General features: G+C 36.4%; 1 protein-coding gene across 8 annotated transcripts in view; it reads left to right on the top strand.

Annotated features, from left to right (window-relative positions):
- The window catches only part of LOC150101263 (cyclic AMP-dependent transcription factor ATF-2-like), a 379,459-nt gene that overhangs the window by 232,705 nt on the left and 127,898 nt on the right, over positions 1–18,856 (top strand). For 7 of the 8 annotated variants that reach the window (XM_090400483.1, XM_090400482.1, XM_090400477.1 and 4 more), the window contains 3 exons: positions 3,748–4,151; positions 10,798–10,987; positions 15,421–15,609. In XM_090400483.1, coding sequence (XP_090256609.1) covers positions 3,748–4,151; positions 10,798–10,987; positions 15,421–15,609 — 783 coding nt within the window. The remainder of the gene's footprint in view (positions 1–3,747; positions 4,152–10,797; positions 10,988–15,420; positions 15,610–18,856) is intronic. The other variant, XM_090400481.1, reaches the window with a different exon arrangement.

Below are 18,856 nucleotides of genomic sequence, written 5' to 3'. Positions count from 1 at the left end.
GTAACAAAAGTTAATGAAATGAATTGTGTCCTCTTTGAGGTAGAGAATCAGAGCAGAAATGACACTAATGGCTTTGAGAGTATAATCTGAGATATAAGTTTAGAGGAGACAAGATATTTAGTGGAGTGTAGACCAGAAAATATAGATGGTGATGAGCAGGATATGTTTAGCCAAATTAATTTGGCAAGTGCAAAGCAAGTGATCATTATGGGCACCTCAACTATAGCAGTATAAACTGGGCTGAGGAGGCAGTATATATTATTAAGAGAACTGTATTTTTAGACTACTTGAAGAACTCTCTGAGGTAGCATGTGGTGGAGGTAACCCGTGAATCAAGAGTTTCGGATTTGGTCATAGCATCAAAAGATTTGATTGTGACTGAGATATCACCCATCCCCTCCCCCCTCCCCACCGTGGGTGAGAGCGACCATGTAATCATGATTTTGAAGATTAATAGGCATGTAGAAGTATCAGGGTGGAAAGAAAAATATGTGGAATTATAAGGCAGGCTATTATCATAGAATTAGAAACTAGCATATAGGAAAAGAAGGAAGGTAGGAAGAAATGTCAGTATTGCATGGAAGATACTAAGAAAAATACTGTTGACAGCAATGGCAGATGGTATGCCTTGAGTGAAGAAGATAAAGCAATTTGGAGTGAAATGGATGACTAGAGAACTTAAACAGAAATTGCAGATAAAAAAGAGAGGTGCAAAACAGTTGTATGAGAAGTATAAGGCTCGTGCTAGTGAGGTAACTGATATAGTAAGGAGAGACAATTTAGAATACAAAAAGACTAATGCTGCAGTCCAAGTTGAATTACAAATTTTCTCATTATGTGACCAGTAGGATGAAAAATTATTATAGATATATTACCATCCATCAAGGTAATATCCATATTACCTTGCTGGATGGAGATAAAATTGGGGTGACCAATGCAGATGACATAGTTGAGCTGTTTAATGATTATTTTATTGTGCTCCATCCAGGTAAAGTAGACTTTATTTCTAGAGGGGTAAGAAGTGAATGAAGAGGATGTATTTTGAGTACTAGTATAGTAAATGTCAATAAGGTAGGGGGGACTAGGTGGAATTTTACAAAAGGAAACTGTGAGCAAGAGGGAGGAGTGGTTTCTTTGCATGGAGGGTGGTTGAACCATGGAATGCATTGCCTGATAGAGTGGTGAGTGCGAGAACGGTCAGTGAGTTTAAGGAGTGGTATGATAGACTTTGTGTTTCCTTGGAGGCCTAAATAATAATAATAATAATTTTAAGAGAAAGCACTGTGGAACTGACCATGCCTTTAACCTGGCTGTTTAATGAAATTCTTTAATGAAACAAGAGCAGTGGATGAAGGTAAGATATATGGAAGGAAGGAAACAGTAGGAGAGACAGAATGAGAGAGGGATATGGAAGTGCTAGAAGTGGAGAAAATGGAAACAGTAGTAGAGAGGGAATGAGAGAGATGTATGGGAGTGCTAGAATAGGAGAGAATGGAAACAGTAGGGGAGAGAGGTATGGGAATGCTAGAAGAGAGAATAGCAGTAGAGGAGAGGGAATGAGAGAGAGACCTATGGGAATGAAAAAAGAGGAGAGAATGGAAACAGTAGGAGAGAGAGGTATGGGAATGCTAGAAGAGAGAATAGCAGTAGAGGAGAGGGAATGAGAGAGAGACCTATGGGAATGAAAAAAGAGGAGAGAATGGAAACAGTAGGAGAGAGCGGTATGGGAATGCTAGAAGAGAGAATAGCAGTAGAGGAGAGGGAATGAGAGAGAGACCTATGGGAATGAAAGAAGAGGAGAGAATGGAAACAATAGGAGAGAGGGAATGGTAAGAGGTATAATGTATGGCGACTCAATGATCTGTGGTGTTCAAGATAGGATGCGTGAGGAGTGTTTGCCAGGAGGAACAATAGAAAGGGTGGCTATGGCAACTAAGAGAGGTGAAAGGGTGGATGAGATGGTTGTGATGGTAGGAACGAATGACTTGAGTGGTAATGTAAGTCGGGCAGCGAGTGATATGAGATTTTTGCTCGAGACTGTACAGAAGAAGACAGAGAGAGGAAAAATAGTGTGCGTGTTGCCTAGGTATGATAATGATGAGCTGAGCAGAAGAGCGGTGATATTGAATGGCATAATAGCAAGAATGTGTGACGAGAGGACTGGTATATGTGGATGCTTGGAGCGCATTTGAGGAAAGAGAGGAATTGTATGTGAGAGACCGTTTACATTTGAATGAGGAAGGACGTAGGCATCTGGAGAGATTGCTGTTCTGAATGAGTCAGTGTGTCCCAGGGAAGATGATAACAGGGGTGGCCTCTTGTGGGAATGGATTCTTGGGAGAAGGGAGACGATGTCAGGTAACACTGAGCCCAGTGGGGTCTAGAAGGGAAAATGATGAGTATAGAAACAAAGAGAATTGCCACAATATTGAGGAGGTTGTTGACGAGGTAAATGTGGTGGTCCTATTGCATAAAGCTTTGATCAGATCAAACTCTAGATTTCTTTGCTCAGATTTGGTCACCAGGATTTGAAGGGGATGGATAACCTTGGTAAGGGTGCAAAGACAGATAGCACAAATAATCAAATAGAAAAATATATAAAAATAGATAAGTAGAAAAATTGATAAAACTAGACAGATAGCACAAATAAAAAGTACTGGGGAGATTTTTCATATGGTAGAATGAGGGAAAGAAAGAAGGACAAGAGAGAGACATCATTGAATCTTACAAAAGGAAGTAGTGAGTAAGAGGGTGGGAAGTAGGTTTTTTGCATGGAGAGTAGAAACATGGAATGCATTGCATGAAAGGTTAGTGAAAGTGCAAATGGTTGATGAGTTGAAGGGGTTGCACAGTAGAATTTATGTTGTCGTTTACCTTACATGATGACTTTTCTTACTCTGCAGGATTTAGAAAATAATCAGTTTATCCAAACTGCCTTCAGCCCATTGACTAAGAGTACTTTTCATTAACAGTTACTTGTTAAGACTGAAATAATGCTGGATTTAATATCCACTTTGCTTATGTAATTTTGCATTGCTGAACTGAAGCCTATTAGCTCTTTATTTTAGTAATTACTTGCTAAGACTTTATTCATTCTTGTGGTTTTCAGTTACAACTTGAGTTTTAAATTTTTTATTAGGTTTCGGTGATTTATATTTCTGATAGGTGAGCTTTGAATTTGGCAGAATATCCAGAACCTTAATAAATTCATTTTATCCTGATAGTGTTAAGAGTTAATTTCAATGAAAACAACATGAAGGTATATTGCAATAGATTAACCATTTGGATGCTATTGATAACTCACTTCAAATTAACAACATAATATTTTGAATAATAATCATTCATATGTTCTTTGCTGTTTTGAGATGTTATGAAAATGTGAATAATGCATTTCAGTTCAAAAGTTTTCTTGTTATAGAGAAATATGTGCCTCATAATTAATTATGCTTTTATTTTTTTATTTTTTATATACTAATAAGTGGGTTGTTATTTATATTTTTGTAATGAAAGTAATGTTGCATTTGAGACGTTGTGAAAATGCTTTTAGCAATAAGTGTATTGCAGTCAAAACCAAACCAAGACAGTTGTATTAAAAATTGTATTTTGGGAAACAAAAATGTACTTTACATAAATATTTAATTTGTTTATATTTTTTCACTATGACTGCATTAGAGGTTATATTTTCTAGTTGAAATAAATTATGTGGTGGCTATTATGATTAACTTGAAGATCTTTTAATATGTACAGCCCACATCAATTCTCTCAACTACTCTCACAGAGAGTGATGCACTTCACACTCCTTCTATTCCTCCGGTGTCCACTGAAAATGATCTCACTGTTTCAACAACATCTCCAACAGAATCAAATGACATCATTTCTTCCGAGACCTCCCCATTTCAGGTTCATACGGACACACCAGTTACTGATGATATGAATGATACAATGCCATTTGCACCTAGTAATCAGGCTTCTTCCACTACATCTGATGATAAAGATGACCTCAATGCTGTTTCTACCTCTTTGTCAAAGAAATCAGTCAAAAATTCTACCTCTACAGATTCTTCTCTAAAAGTAACGAGTACTTGTATCACAAAACTTGGTAATAGTGGCATCCAGAAGGCTGTTGTGCAAATTCCAGTCATTACATCAGTGTAAGTATTTAAGTATTATGTTCAGTTCTATAAATGAATATTTATTATTATTATTATTATTATTATTTGGTAACCTACATGGAGTCAACAGACCCATCGTGGGAGGCATACTAAACCAGCAACATGTCTATCATAGTGAGCTTTGAAGTTATTTACACTAACTGCACTCACAACACACTTGGTCAATGTATTCCACTCACTAACACCTCTTCATGTAAAAAATCTACTCCTCACTCCCTTCTTCACCACATCACTATACAACTCCCAGAGATGGCTTCTCATTCTTGCCATCTTAACATTTACTCTTTTCATAATTTCCTCTGTGTTAATCTGATAAAATCCCTTAACTAACTTGAAGGTGTCTATCATATCTCCTCTTTTCCTCCTATCCACACCTCTGTAATTCACATTCTCTCAAATGATCTTCACAACCAACACTCCAGAATTCTGATATCACTTTGGTTATTCATCTTTGGATCCTCTCATCCTCTCTAGTGTTTCCACAGCACAGCAAAACCTAGGTGACCAAATCTGAGCACAGTAGTCCATGTGGTCTGCCCAATGCCTTATATATATGCACCACTACTTTCTTATCCCTACATGTCAGCGTACTTTTTATCATACCAGGAATATGATGTGCAGTCTTTGCAACACATGTGACCTCGGAACTTTAGTCCACTGTCCACCATCACCCCAAGATCTCGAACCTCATCCACTTCCTGAGGTACAGCTCCACCAATACAGTATGTAGCCTTTTATCTCTGTGTCCTAAGGTGTAAACCTTGCATTTATTAACATTAAAACTGCAATCCCCACTCATTTATCTAAGCTACATGTTAGGAACTTTACCCACCTCAAGACTCTCATTAAATAAGCAGAACAAAGGCATGACTAAATCTTTAGAACATTGCTAGTTGTTGTATCATGTTCTGTGATATCACACATTATATTCTAGGTCTGTGGCAGTTAAATTTTTGTTGAAAGCAGACCATACTTAATGTAAAAGTAAGCCTTGATTTTTATTGCATTGTGTAGGGTTCCTAAGCATTTGCGAGGCTTCTTTAAATTTTGATGTAAAACAGTTACAATCAATATATGACATTTTTGTTTGTTGTCAAAGTACTTAATGGCCAGTAGTGGTTGTGTGGAATGCCAGGCCTGATTTATGCTCTCTTCTTTTTTCAACGTCTTTTACACGTTCAGGAATGTGGACCTTTCTGTGTAGCATGCATTACAGATGCCACAAGAGCAATGAATCTCATAGACACTTGGTTTTTTCATGGGGTGATGTGGAGGTTTTGGTGGATGAAGGAATCTTGATATTTTTTGTAAAGATAAAAAAGCCACTTTTACATTGTACTCTCAGAGCAACGCAGCCACTTTGTGACATTCTTGATGTAAGGCAAAATGATTGCATTCTTGAAATCTTGTTTAACTAAGGGAGTTGCAGGAGATGTATTAAGAATTTTTCTGATTATCTTAGGTTCAAAACCATTTAAACGAGAGATTCTGTCTGAGGTAGTGCAGTTCTTCATTCCTTTTAATTGACGTGCTTGATATATTGTATGCCCTGTCTCGTAAAGTTTTAATTATGTCTATTTTTTGTAATGGATGGTGGTGTGAAGTGGCATTTAAAAATCTTCCCATTGCAGGTTTTCTGTATATGGAGAGGGGATAACCTTTTTTCTTTATTGTTTACTTCGACAAGGATATCAAGGAATGGTATTTTTGTGTTGTTCTGGTTCAAGAGTGATTTTTATATTGGAATGCAAGTTGTTCAGATAATTTTTGAAAGCAATCGGCTCATCCACCGTTCCCCTCAAAATGGCAAAAATATCATCTATATAATGCAACCAAATTTTTGGTTTCTTCTGTTAGTTTTTTAATGCATTAGTTTCAACATTTTCCATAAACAGTTTGGCTAAGACTGGAGAAAGGGGGGGAAACCCTTGGCAGCTCCTTTTTGTCAATATTTGTTTTGAAATATGAAAAAAAAGTGTTTTCCATGCAATGTTTAAATAGTCCTACAGTGTCCAGTGAGAAAAGATTTACAAGTAAATCCACTGTGTCATTTTTGGGTGCATTAGTGAAGAGATTGACTACATCTAAACTTACTAAGATGTCTGAAGGTTCTATATTTATATCCTTCACTTTTTTTAATTAAATTTAAACTATTTTTTATAAATTATTGTTTTTCCTATGTGTTTTGATATCAGGTTGCCAGATATTTTGCTAAGTTTGAGGTCAAAAACCTCCACATCATCCTTTGAAAAAAGCAGGCGTCATTATGAGATTCATTGCGCTTGTGGTATTTGTTATGTAGGCCAGACAGGAAGGTCGGGAGAGATCCGCATGTCTGAATACGTAAAAGACGTTTAAAAAAATGAAGAGTTTAAATTAAGCCTGGCATTCCACACAGCCACTTCTACCCATCAGGTACTTTGGCAACAAACAAAAATGTCGTATATTGATCGTAACTGTTTTACAAGAAAATGTAAAGCCTCACAAATGCTTAGGATCCCTACACAATGCAATAAAAATCAAGGCTTAATTTTATAAGTATGGTCTGCTTTCATCAAAAATTTAACTGCCACAGACCTAGGATATAACGCATGATACCACAGAATGTGATTGCAACAACTAGCAACGTTCCAACATGCATTCAATAATGAATTTGCGATTTGTATTCTGTTTTATCATTTATATGTTATAGTTGTGAAGTTATCAAAAACATCTAATAAATGCAATTAATTGTTAATAGGCTTTTCTTGTGTAAAACTTTTAGGTACCGGTGCCCCTGATGTAAGTCATACAACTTACAAAACTTGTCAAGTTTAACTGCTTATTTTTATTAAACTCCTTCATTACGTAATAATGTGGTCTCAATACTTCCCACAGAACGAGGGTAATCTTTATATAGGCATTTTCAGTTAAAGATAATTTACTGATCTCATACAGAGGTCTCGAGGTTATTCTCCTGGAAACTCAGATTTTTCATCTTGCAGATCGGCCAGGCGAACACATGCAGTTTTGCTGCCATTTCTATTTCCTGAATTGCCTCCTTATATTTAATATAAGGAGGCAATGTGTGGGTTTATTATGGAACATCCAATTTATTGGTCCATGGTTTGATTTCAGAGTCCCTATTTCTTGGGTATATCAGCATACCAGACAAAAGAGTTGCACGAATTCTATCCAGAAATTAAGTTTGAAAGGAAAGACCCTTAGTCCTCTAATACTTTGAAAGCATCAGTGTTGAAAGAAAGCAAGTACCATTTGTCAAGAGAGACCAAATAGGCCAGATAATAACAGAAATGGGTCTGCATCAAAGTGAGTGGAAGAAGATATCATACCCAGTTAGAGGACCACTTGATTATGAAAGTAGTAATATTGCTACTCTCTTCTCAGCTATAATCTTAATTAAAAATTTTAAGACATTGACCTTCGCCCAAGTGAAATTTTTGCACCTATAAGTTTGTATTTTTTCCATGTTCCATATGTCTACTTTTTTGACATTTTTTTTTTGGAAAGTATTTCTAAAACTTTCAGATGTTGACAGTTTGGTCTCAAATGTTTGTTATATATACACACATACTGGCCACCAAATTAGAAACTTTTATTTAATGCTGTGTTTGTCTTACTCTAGCCTGAATTACAGCACATATTTGGTTTGGCATAGATTCCACAATGGGTTGGATTCCATCTACAACATACCAGGCTTTTACCAGACAATCCTTTAACTGGCTCATATTTGATGAAAGAGGACTTTCCGATCTGTGTTTCTAACATGTCCCATACATTCTCAGTGGGGTTCAGATCCAGGCTTTTGGGGGGGGGCAGGAGAGATGGTGGAAGTCTGTCATGCTTGCTGAACCACTGCTAAACAATCCTTGCATGATGGACAGCATTGTTGTTATTGAAACAATTCTCACATGATGGATAAAAAGTCAACATTGCAGGAAGGACTTGATTGGCAACAATGTTCAGATATTCCTTTTTGGACATCACTCTTCCAGCAATATCAGGGGACCAGTTTCGTACCAACAGTATAATAAATTTAGTTTAATCCAAGTGTAAGCAAACAAAGTTTGTGCCTGAAGTATCTTCAGGACTGAGGCAACTCGTGGTAAAAGTGGACCAAGCTTTCATCACTCCTTGTCTTGGTATCTCCCATAATGCAAAGCACATCTCCTTGCGCACATGTATAATGCTATGTATTAAGGGAAGGGCCACTACCCAGACCGGTTTCGACCTTTATTAAGGTCTCGTCTGCGGGAGCCAGACAGGAGATATGCTTTGCATTATGGGAGATACCAAGACAAGGAGTGATGAGAGCTTGGTCCACCTTTACCAAGAGTTGCCTCAGGCCTGAAGATACTTCAAGCACAAACTTTGTTTGCTTACACTTGGATAAAGGATTCAACTAAATTTATTATAGCTAACCAAGTGGAAAGAAACTTCCAACATCTTTCTCTAAATCCAGAGTAATTTAATAATGAGGTGAGATACTTTTTAACTCGTATAGATAAATATGACTTCTCCATTGCTTCTGCCTTAGTATCACTACTTCTGGGTCTGGCTCCCACTGACGAGACCTCATTAAAGGTCAAAACCGGTCTGGGTAGTGGCCCTTCCCTTAATGCATAGCATTATACATGTCTGCAAGGAGATGTGCTTTGAATTATGGGAGATACCAAGACAAGAAGTGAGCTTGGTCCACCTTTACCATGAGTTGCCTCAGTCCTGAAGATACTTCAGGCACAAACTTTGTTTGCTTACACTTGGATAAAGGATTAAACTAAATTTATTATAGTCTAACCAAGTGAAAAAACTTCCAACATCCATTCCAACAGAACATGTTCCACACCATGACACCACCTCCAGAACCTTAGATTGTGTTTACAGGGCAAGCTGGGTTCATTACTTCATGGGGCTCCCACCAAACTCTGCCTACTGGGATTCAGTACAGAACAAGGTGTACCGTGACTCATTGCACCATGACTTTTATCCAATCTTCCAGTGTCCAGCTACGCTGTCCCTGACACCACTGTAAATGAACTTTCTGGTTCTTTGCAGAAAGCAGTGGTTTTCACATAGGCATGTGACTGTCAGTAGTGATCCCCTTCACTTCCATTTGCATAGTTTGGGCAGAGACAGCCTTCATTAAATGCTTTGGTCAGTACCGCACACAAGAAGTTCTGTGACAGTGGTGATCTTTTTTCCTGACAGACTGTCTTAGGACCACAGTTATATCTCTTAGACAAGTAATGTGGGTTATTTATTCACTGATTAAACACCCGGGATATCTCATCTTTTGAAAAACTAGTCAGGTGTGCTGTTTTCAAAATCGTGGCTCCAGCCAGGCAGGCACCCACAATAAGCCCCTTATTGAACTCTGAAAGATCCTTTATTTTGTCCATTGTGATCAATACCATTGACAATTACTGACCAGCAGAATTCTTAAATAGTTGCCTAGAACACATGGTGATTGCATGTGACCAAGTATTTTCACATATGCCACATGAGTGACATTTATGTACATCTGCATAAAGGTTTCTAATTTAGTGGCTGGCATGCAGCACTGGCGCCTAGTATTTTTCTTGTGTGTGTGTGATTAATGTTCAGCGCCTTTCCAAAAAAGTTTTTTTTAAATAAAGTGTGAATAAAACGAACAGGAAATGAAAAACAAATGAAAACCACTTTACAGTCCTGCTTATACACATTTTTTTTACACAGAACTCAACATTTAATCATAAGTTGATTTATGATACATCAAAAAATAAAAAACATTTTAGGTATATTTTCGTAAATTTTAATCAAAAATTACAGTGATGTAATTGGGTCCAGGATACAATTTCAGAATTTATTTGTTCGTTTCTGGGAAGATCTGAAGGGGGCCCGAACGGAAGACGGCGTACATTCATAATTATATGTACCATTCGTTGTTCGGTTAAACTCTTATCTCATATTTTTTGACATCTTTTAGGTGCACTTGTGCACTTTGCAGACGCCACCAGCCGGGCCTGCTGGTATGTATAGAATATCTTATCATGCTAGGGAGCAAGCTCAATAGTTGGGAGAGGAGTGGGGGGGGGGGATCAATTCCCTTGTGTTCCATGACTTCAATATTTGGAGCATGTTTTGTTATCCATAAGCCTGGAAACTAATATAGGAACTTAGGGAAAAAAAATTCTTTCAGTTTGAATTAGTTTTGATAGTCTTATTTGGACGTGTCATTCTTTAAAATGACTTTTAAAAGAACCAACCATATGCTATTAAAGTATCTTCACAATTATACAAATGCTGCTTACATTTAGTGATAATGCAGCCATATACGATTTTTACCTGCTTATGTTTAGTGCCAACCATAAATGATCGAAGTAATACCATGAAATTGTAATCTCCTGTCATCATATGAAGTAACATTTTCAGAAACATCACTGCATATGCAGTGTAGCCAGGTGCATATATTTTACCAGGGGAACAAAGTTTTTTAACATCCTTTTAATCTGACCTCATATCTTCTTTGTTTTATAATGCTCTATTTTATTTCTTTCTATTGTAATACTGTGGAATTCTGCATTATATATGAAGTCATGTTCTTTAAGTATAATGTATTCTTTAATATTTGCTGTTTATTTTTCAGTGGTCATTCAATATCAAATGTTAATGCTACATGCTCCACAACCAAAGCTATGGCATCAGGCGTGCAAACTGCAGTAGTTGTAACAAGAGCAGTGAGCAACAGTATAGCCACTTCTCCGGCAACTCAGGTATCTGTAGTCTCAGGATCTGGAAGTCCTAGTAATTCTTCTGCAGTAACATCTGTTCTGCAGGTTAGAACAATATTTTGTGGAGTATATTTTTATATGCAATCGGTTTAAAATTCTATAAAACTGTAAAATACGTTATTATTATGGACAGTAAGAGTAAGATTATTTCAGTTTCATATTCTTGGCTTTATGTAAAATACTTCCATAAAGCCAAGAATATGAAACTGAAATAATCTTACTCTTACCTATGAAAGGTTATAAACCTATGGTATATTTTGTAGTACCATGGATGGACTAAGGATTAGTCCAGAAACCCTGCACGGCACTTCAGGCTCCTGAAGTGGCCAGGGCAGTGGTCTCATATCAGGCATTGAAATTCAGTTATTACCTAAAGAGATTCACAACATCTGTGCCTAATGTCCATTACTCCAGTGGCATTTTAACCTATAACGTTTTGGACATAGATTCAAATACCATTGCAGGCTAGCAAATAACTCTAGAGAAATAGCATCTTTTTTCAAGAATATATTTGATGAATTTTAATATTCTTGAAAAAGATGCTATTTCTCTAGCGGTATTATTTCTTCTTATCTCCTGTTTGCCTTTATTCTTTGAAAAATCTTTTCCACATTGATTTGTTAATAATCCTTCAGTGTAAGACAGAAGAACAGTTTAATAATGGTTCTGGCCCTTTTCATTCTTCCTCTTTTCTATTCTTTTATTTTCATATTGTTTGCCATACTTCTTTTTAGTCTTTTTTGGCTTTCTTGTTTCCCAGAATACCATAACTAGCATCCAAAATTCTACTACCATTTGCTTTCCCTACAATCTGTGAACATTTGATTCAACTGTTTCCTGATGGTGTGCATGCACATCATAAGAACAGAACTGGAGATAGGCCATCTCATGGCGGAGTCGCCTTTCTTGTGGGCATCCAAACTGCCATTTCAGCATGTCCAACTTAACAACACTTATTGTCTCTTGATATTCAAATTTTTTTCACATGATTATACTATAAATTAAAAATGCCAAGAAATTATATTCTTGGTTTAATCCTTTATCCAAGTGTAAGCAAACAAGTTTGCACGTGAAGTGACTTCGTGATTGAGCAACTCATATATAAAGGCTAATGACTTCACATCACTTCCCTTAGTATTCCTTAATGCAAAGCACATATCTTTATGGACATGTATAATGCTGTGCATTATGGGAAGGGTTACTATCCAGACTGTTTTCAACCTTTATTGAGGTCGCTATATAGAGGAAAAAATGGATGCAAGATTTGAAAGCTGAAAATGAGGTAGACACAGAGTGAATTGAAGAGAATTGTAGATATGTATGAAAGAGTGAAGAAGACATAAACAAATGATTTCGGTATGAAAATGGTAATGAAAAACTCACGAGTGGCATGGTATGGTGATTTGATTATTACAGGTGAATGAGAAGATGCACCAGGTTTGTTTTCCTAGAGGTAAAATTAATAGAGCGATTGAAGCATTGAATATGAGGACTAAGCAAGCAAAGGAGTTGGTAGTGGTAGTGTAGGGACAAATCCCTTCACTGGAAACAAGGAGAATGTAAGAATGTATACACGAGGAGATTGTTTAGAAGGATAAAAGATAATAGTGTGATAGTAATGGTAGTCAGTATGTTGCCCAGGTGTGACAGTGATGAGATGAAGCAGAGAGCAAGAATTATGAATGATATGTTGGTAGAAATGTGTGAAGAGAAAGGAGCATAGTTTGTTAATGTGCAGAATGAGTTTGAAGGAAGAGTAGAACTGTATAAGAGTGATGGACTGCATTTGAATGGTTTTGGTATGGGTCATTTGGAGAGACTTCTGCTAGGAGAGAGAGTAATGAGTGCAGAGAATGAATCTCAGCTAAGTAAGAAGCGATGTGAAAGAGTAGGGAAGTAAAGGAGAGATTGAAGTGTTTACAAAAGAAGAAGTGTGTGGCATGAGTATAGAGAATGAGAGAGCACATGTACAAGATAATCAGAGAAATAGAGAGACTCAGGGTAAACAGGAGAACACAGCGTGAGAAAGGTTGATGCTCCAAGGCAATGTGAATGTGTGTTTAGACGAAAATGGAGGGGGAAAACAGTTTAATTCAAAGAAGGTTTCTGGGACAAGTAAGGAGAAAAAGAGGGTCTTGGATTTGATCATCTCATCAGAGGATGTTATAAATGAGGTGTTAAATTTCCCTTCAGTTGACACTTCTGTGAGGAAAGCATATTGTGGAACTACAAGGCTGGTGATTATGAATTCAGGAAACCACTTGTGCTGTAGCATGGAATGAGGAGTTGGACGGAAAAGAGATCAATGTTGCTTGTATTCAAGAGCTGTCTAAATCAGAGGCAAATATTCCAAGTGTGCAGTACACATCCATGGAATATCAATATCACCGATATAATATTTTTGCATTTATTCCCATTAATGACTCCCCTAATTGTTTTCTGGCTTCACGTGATTAATACAATTAAACACAATACTAATGCTATATGAAGAGGACACTTTTTGATGCATAAACATTACATCACATTTGAGTTAATAGCCTGGATGTGTGTGTTCAAAATACATACACCTTTGAGCCCTTTGATCAGACATGCAGATGGTAGCAAGTCAAATTCTTAGTGTTCCAGTGGTTTTAAACTACCCAGAGGATGTATTATAAATGAGGTGTTAAATCTCCATCCAGTTGGTACTTCTGTGAGGAAAGCATTTTTGTGGAACTACAAGGCAGGACGAGCGCTGAGACAATAGCACCTAGAAATTGGTGGCTGTTGATTGGTTATTATCTCATCCAATCCAACTGAACATTGTTATTTGTCATAAGTTGCTGTTTTTGTTTTCTAAGTGTCATCTGTTTTGCGTGAATGAAGTGTGAAACTGATGTGGTAGGCAAGTCTTTATATGTAATATACAAAAGTTTTTAATATATAATTTTCTATAAATTTATAACTTTTTTGCCCATATTTACAATGGGAAACAATGTTGACAATATAATGAATGTCTCATTTTGTTTGCTTGCGAATTGTATGACTGTATTCGAAGGAGATAAGCCTCATCCTTCTTTTCCAAATTCACTGAGCAAGCAGAAAGATGCAAAAACTGAGTACATGAGACACTTCTCTATTTCACAATACAATGCAGTAGAATCGTCAGCTTCTTTTATTTTTTGGCCTTGTTTATTATTCATCAAAGAGAAAGGCATTTGGAATAAGCATGGATATTTGGACCTTAATCATATTTGGGAAAAAAAAAATGGACATTCTCAATGACAAAGAAAAATTGTTTGTCATCATTGAGAATGTCCATTTTTTATGCTATTATAAACGAGGTGTTAAATCTCCATCTAGTTGGTTCCCGAGTAAATCGATCGTTAAAAATTATTTTTCATTTATTAAAAGCTGTTGCTGCGTGCTATAAATTAATATTAATAATATTCATTAATATTAATTTCTAGCGCGTGGCAACAGTTTTTTAATTGGTAAACCACTGATATGCACCTTGTATTCCTGTTTCTTTGATTTGCTTGTTTCTATGCACTGATGATGTGCTGTTATTTTCAGTACGAAATATCTGTTCTTTCATTTCATTAAAGTTAATTACTGCAGTTACCATGTAATTTGTTGTTTATAGTCACATCACATGTATCTTTAAAGATTAGACTACTAATTACTTGTTCACTAGCCATATGTGGGAAAGTAATTAGTGACAAAAAAAATCATCACTAATTACACACTGTAATATCAAGATTTTTTTTGTCGTGTGTGCGTGCGCTCAGGAGGAATAGCATATGCCTTACAGAAGTGCATTATGTATGTGTATGTATGTATGTATGTATATACACATACACACAAATAATATACACATTTATATATATATATATATATATATATATATATATTAACACCTGTGTAGCTCAGTAGAAGTGGCGCTTTCATCCTCTGCACTAGACCGCTTGAGGCCTAGTGCAGAGGATGAAAGCTGCTTGGAGGAACTTATTCCAAGCCTTTCTCTGACCGGTTCCTGAGTAAATCGATCTCAAACATGGGCAAGCAGGTGTTTTCCTCCTGGAAACTCAGATATTTCATCCCGTAAACTGAAGAAAATCGACCATAGACAGTAACATATCCTGTTAAGGTTAGGTACCAAGAGATGGCAACACTTGTTTTGCTGATCTCTTCATCGGTGGCTGCCTATAACTAGTGATAGATGTGGGCCAGCTATATCTGATTGGCTGCCAGTGGAGATTGAACTGCCCACTCAGTCTCCAAATGCTAGTTAGGGTTTAAAGCCCTTGCCTATTCCCTATAAGGAAATAAAAGGCTTTAGCTTATTATTATTTTTATTATTATATATTCATGAACTGGCAAAGTTTATGTACTTATATATATCTGGTGACTGTTGTTGCTTTTATGTATATTTATATATGTATATATAAATAATTTCACACTGTGTCATATCATATAATGTGTTAACTTTTTTCCAGCCTGTTACAGCTGTTGCAACTGGTACAGCACCTGTAGTTCAGTTTATCGTTCGATTTCCTGATGGTCAGTCAATGCCTGTCAATGTTCCTGTTGTTACAGTAGCTGCTACACCTCTCATTACATCTTCACCTGTTAACACGGTTGCTGTAGCCGCAAAGCCAGTAAGCAGTCAGTCAGTGACAAAAATGGTATCAGACTTAACTGATAATACAAAATTCACTAATTTATGTTCTTGAAATTGTACTTTTTAATTATGATATACTCTGGAATTCCAGATCATCATACTGTATTGTATTGTATGGATATTCAATGATAAAATGTGTACTTAATGAGAATGTATTGAATGCATGTTTCCTAGGTGTAAAGATTAAAGATGTTAGTGAAGCTGCTAGTTTGAATAGGAAGAAGTGAAACAATTTTTTGTTTTAGTATGGGTGAATGATTTGTAAGATGAAAAAGATCCATTTAAAAAAGATTTGAAAGAGTTGCTAATAGAAAAAAAAAAGAAAGAAAAGAAGAGTGAGATATAATAAGGCTGAAGCATGTGCTGGTGGATTTGACTGGGGTAAAAGAAGAAAAAAAAACGTTTTTTAAACGGTGTATGGTGTGAATTCTTTTGTGAATTGTGCTACATTTTTTTCTCAGTAACACAAATGTTCTTTAGGGTGCTGCTTTTGGAGTTTCATTGTTATATATTGTGTTATTTTTTGGATTACTGAGAAGGCGAGGTCAGAGGTGGATGCATCTGCGGTGGAAGAGAAGATACATTTCGCTATTTAGTATAGTTAAATATAGCGTTTATATATATATATATATATATATATATATATATATATATATATATATATATATTTAGCATCTATCTATCTATCTATCTGTGTGTGTGTGTGTATACACACACACATAAAGAATTGAATGATTAGAACCGAGATTTAAGTAAAAAGGTTAAATACACACACACACATATATATACAGGGTGTTCGGGATAAATTTGACATATTTATAATTAATTATATTTTTCCGTAAGTTACATGTATTAACACACACTTCTCTTCATTTAAAAGTTTGGACCCTTCTTCATTCATATACAAGATGTCAGAAAGGATGGATAGCTGGAACCCACCTGAATCATGGAAGAGAATAACTTGTATCATGATGATTCGTGCCCGCCATCAAAATAAGGATATTACGACTGCTGCCCAATGCTCCCTGAATACAGTAAAAACAATCAGGCATGAACTAGAGACTTGCAATGGTGACTACGAGGATGTAGCAAGAAGAAAGATCCCTAGCAGACGATCTGATTGCGTTCGTACAGCAGAATTCCTCGCAAATCTGCAGGAACAGGTGTTGAAGAACCCTGGCATTGGAATTCGGGCTTTGTTCGTGGAGTTGCTAACTGTAGTCAAGCCCTGGATAACAAGGGTAGCCAATGGTAGGCCGTATGTATGGCAGCAGGATTCGGCCCCTTGCCACACCTCTGGGAAAAGTCAAAAATGGTTGTCTGAAAATTTCTACGACTTCACCAGTCCAAATGTTTGGCCTCCAAACTCCCCAGACCTTAACCCCATGGATTATTTTGTATGGGGCGCAGTTGAAAAAGACACCAATCGCACTTCCAGTAATACAAAAGCCCAGTTAATGGATAAAATTAAAACAGTTTTTGCAGCCCTTCCCAGGGAGACTGTAGCATCAGCTTGTTCGAGGTTCCGAAGCAGAATTGAAGCTGTGATCGATGCTAATGGTGGTTATTTTGAGTAAATCTTGTTGATAGTATTGTAATTAACTCTGCCTGTAATGTTTTTTTGTCAATTCATTAAATTTAATAGATACAAAGAAGATTTTCTTTTTCCTTACGAAACTGTCAAATTTATCCCGAACACCCTGTATATATATATATATATATATACAGGGTGTATATATATATATATATATATATATATATACACTTTAGGAGCTAAAATAACCAAGCATATAAAATTGCTTGGTTATCCTAATATATATATATATATATATATATATATGATGACTGCTACTATTAATTCGGAGTTGGGATATGTTCATTTTAATATAAACTGACTAAAAATCCGAGAATTATAACAAATTGAGATTTATTTTAAAACGCAACATGTTTCGTCGGGATTGACTTCATCAGGCGTTAAGAACATAGAAAGCTATTAAAAGACACTGAAAAAAAAAACCTTACTACGGAGAAATCTATCCTCCTACGTCTTGAGGAACACCAGAGAGACATTGCTTACAAGGGAACCAGAGCTACTGCCCTATCAGGCCATGTTCTGTTTTCAATAAACACGAACAACGAAAGCCGCCAACATGAAGTAAATTGGACAACAACTTCAAACATACACATTTGCCACGATGAGGTAGAACACTGCATTGTCGAGTCAAAAGAAATCACCTTGGACCCTCTTCATGTGAACAATAATCTCAGCTATAATTTGCCTGACTCTTTCAGCTCTACTATCAGATACTGGTTATCGCATGGTTCCACACACGCACAAGTGTACAACAATAGAACTTTAACACGGACTATAGCTCAAGTTCATAATAACTGTAATTTATAGTCGAATATTATAGCTTTATAATTGTATAGCTTTAGAGTGTCTCAATGTTTTTTTCTTTTTTGCAGTGTGTTTTAATAGCTTTCTATGTTCTTAATGCCTGATGAAGTCAATCCCAACGAAACATGTTGCGTTTTCAAATAAATCTCAATTTGTTATAATTCTCGGATTTTTACTCAGTTTATATTAAAATGAATATATCTATGTAGACGCTAAAACCATTTAAAAAACTTTTTTTTTCCACAGTCAAATCCACTGTTACATGCTTCAGCCTTATTATCTTACTCTTCTTATTTATTTATTTATTTTTTTTAATTAGCAACTCTCAAATCTTTTTCAATGCAGTGCTTGCTTGCGGTATGCATGCGTCCCAGGAGTTGGATATGTGGCGGGTGAGAGAAGGGGGAGTGCATATATGTGCAAAATGTAAGCAATGGGAGGAATTTAATGAATTAGATATTTCGATAACCAAAATAGTTGCGTCAGGGATGGAAAATGAATGTCGGAAGGTGAGTAGGGTGATAGGAGAGAATGATGAGTGAAATATGAATGAAAAAATAAGAGTCGGGAGTGGGAAAGGCTTGAATGACTGGGAAGTTTTCGGAGATGGTTTTTGATTGGAAGAATGAATGGTAAGGTAAGCAAGAGTGATTACAGAGAGAGATGGATGAGCTGAAAGAGGAGGTGGAATGTCTTGGGAACGAGATGAGAACTATGAAAGATGAGATTAGGCGAATGGAAGAGATGAATGCAAGGCGAATCAGAGTAGGTGTGAGATAGAGTTATGGGAATGATAGAAGAGTAGAGAATAGGACCAGTAGAAGAGAGGGAATGAGAGAGAGAGGTATGGGAA

Source organism: Typopeltis vanoorti, chromosome 11 (assembly GCF_054136105.1).
Source record: "Typopeltis vanoorti isolate ZY-2024b chromosome 11, IOZ_Tvanoo_1.0, whole genome shotgun sequence".
NCBI lineage: Eukaryota > Metazoa > Arthropoda > Arachnida > Uropygi > Thelyphonidae > Typopeltis > Typopeltis vanoorti.
Note: the sequence above shows the minus strand (reverse complement) of the source record. Positions and strands in the feature narration are given on the sequence as shown.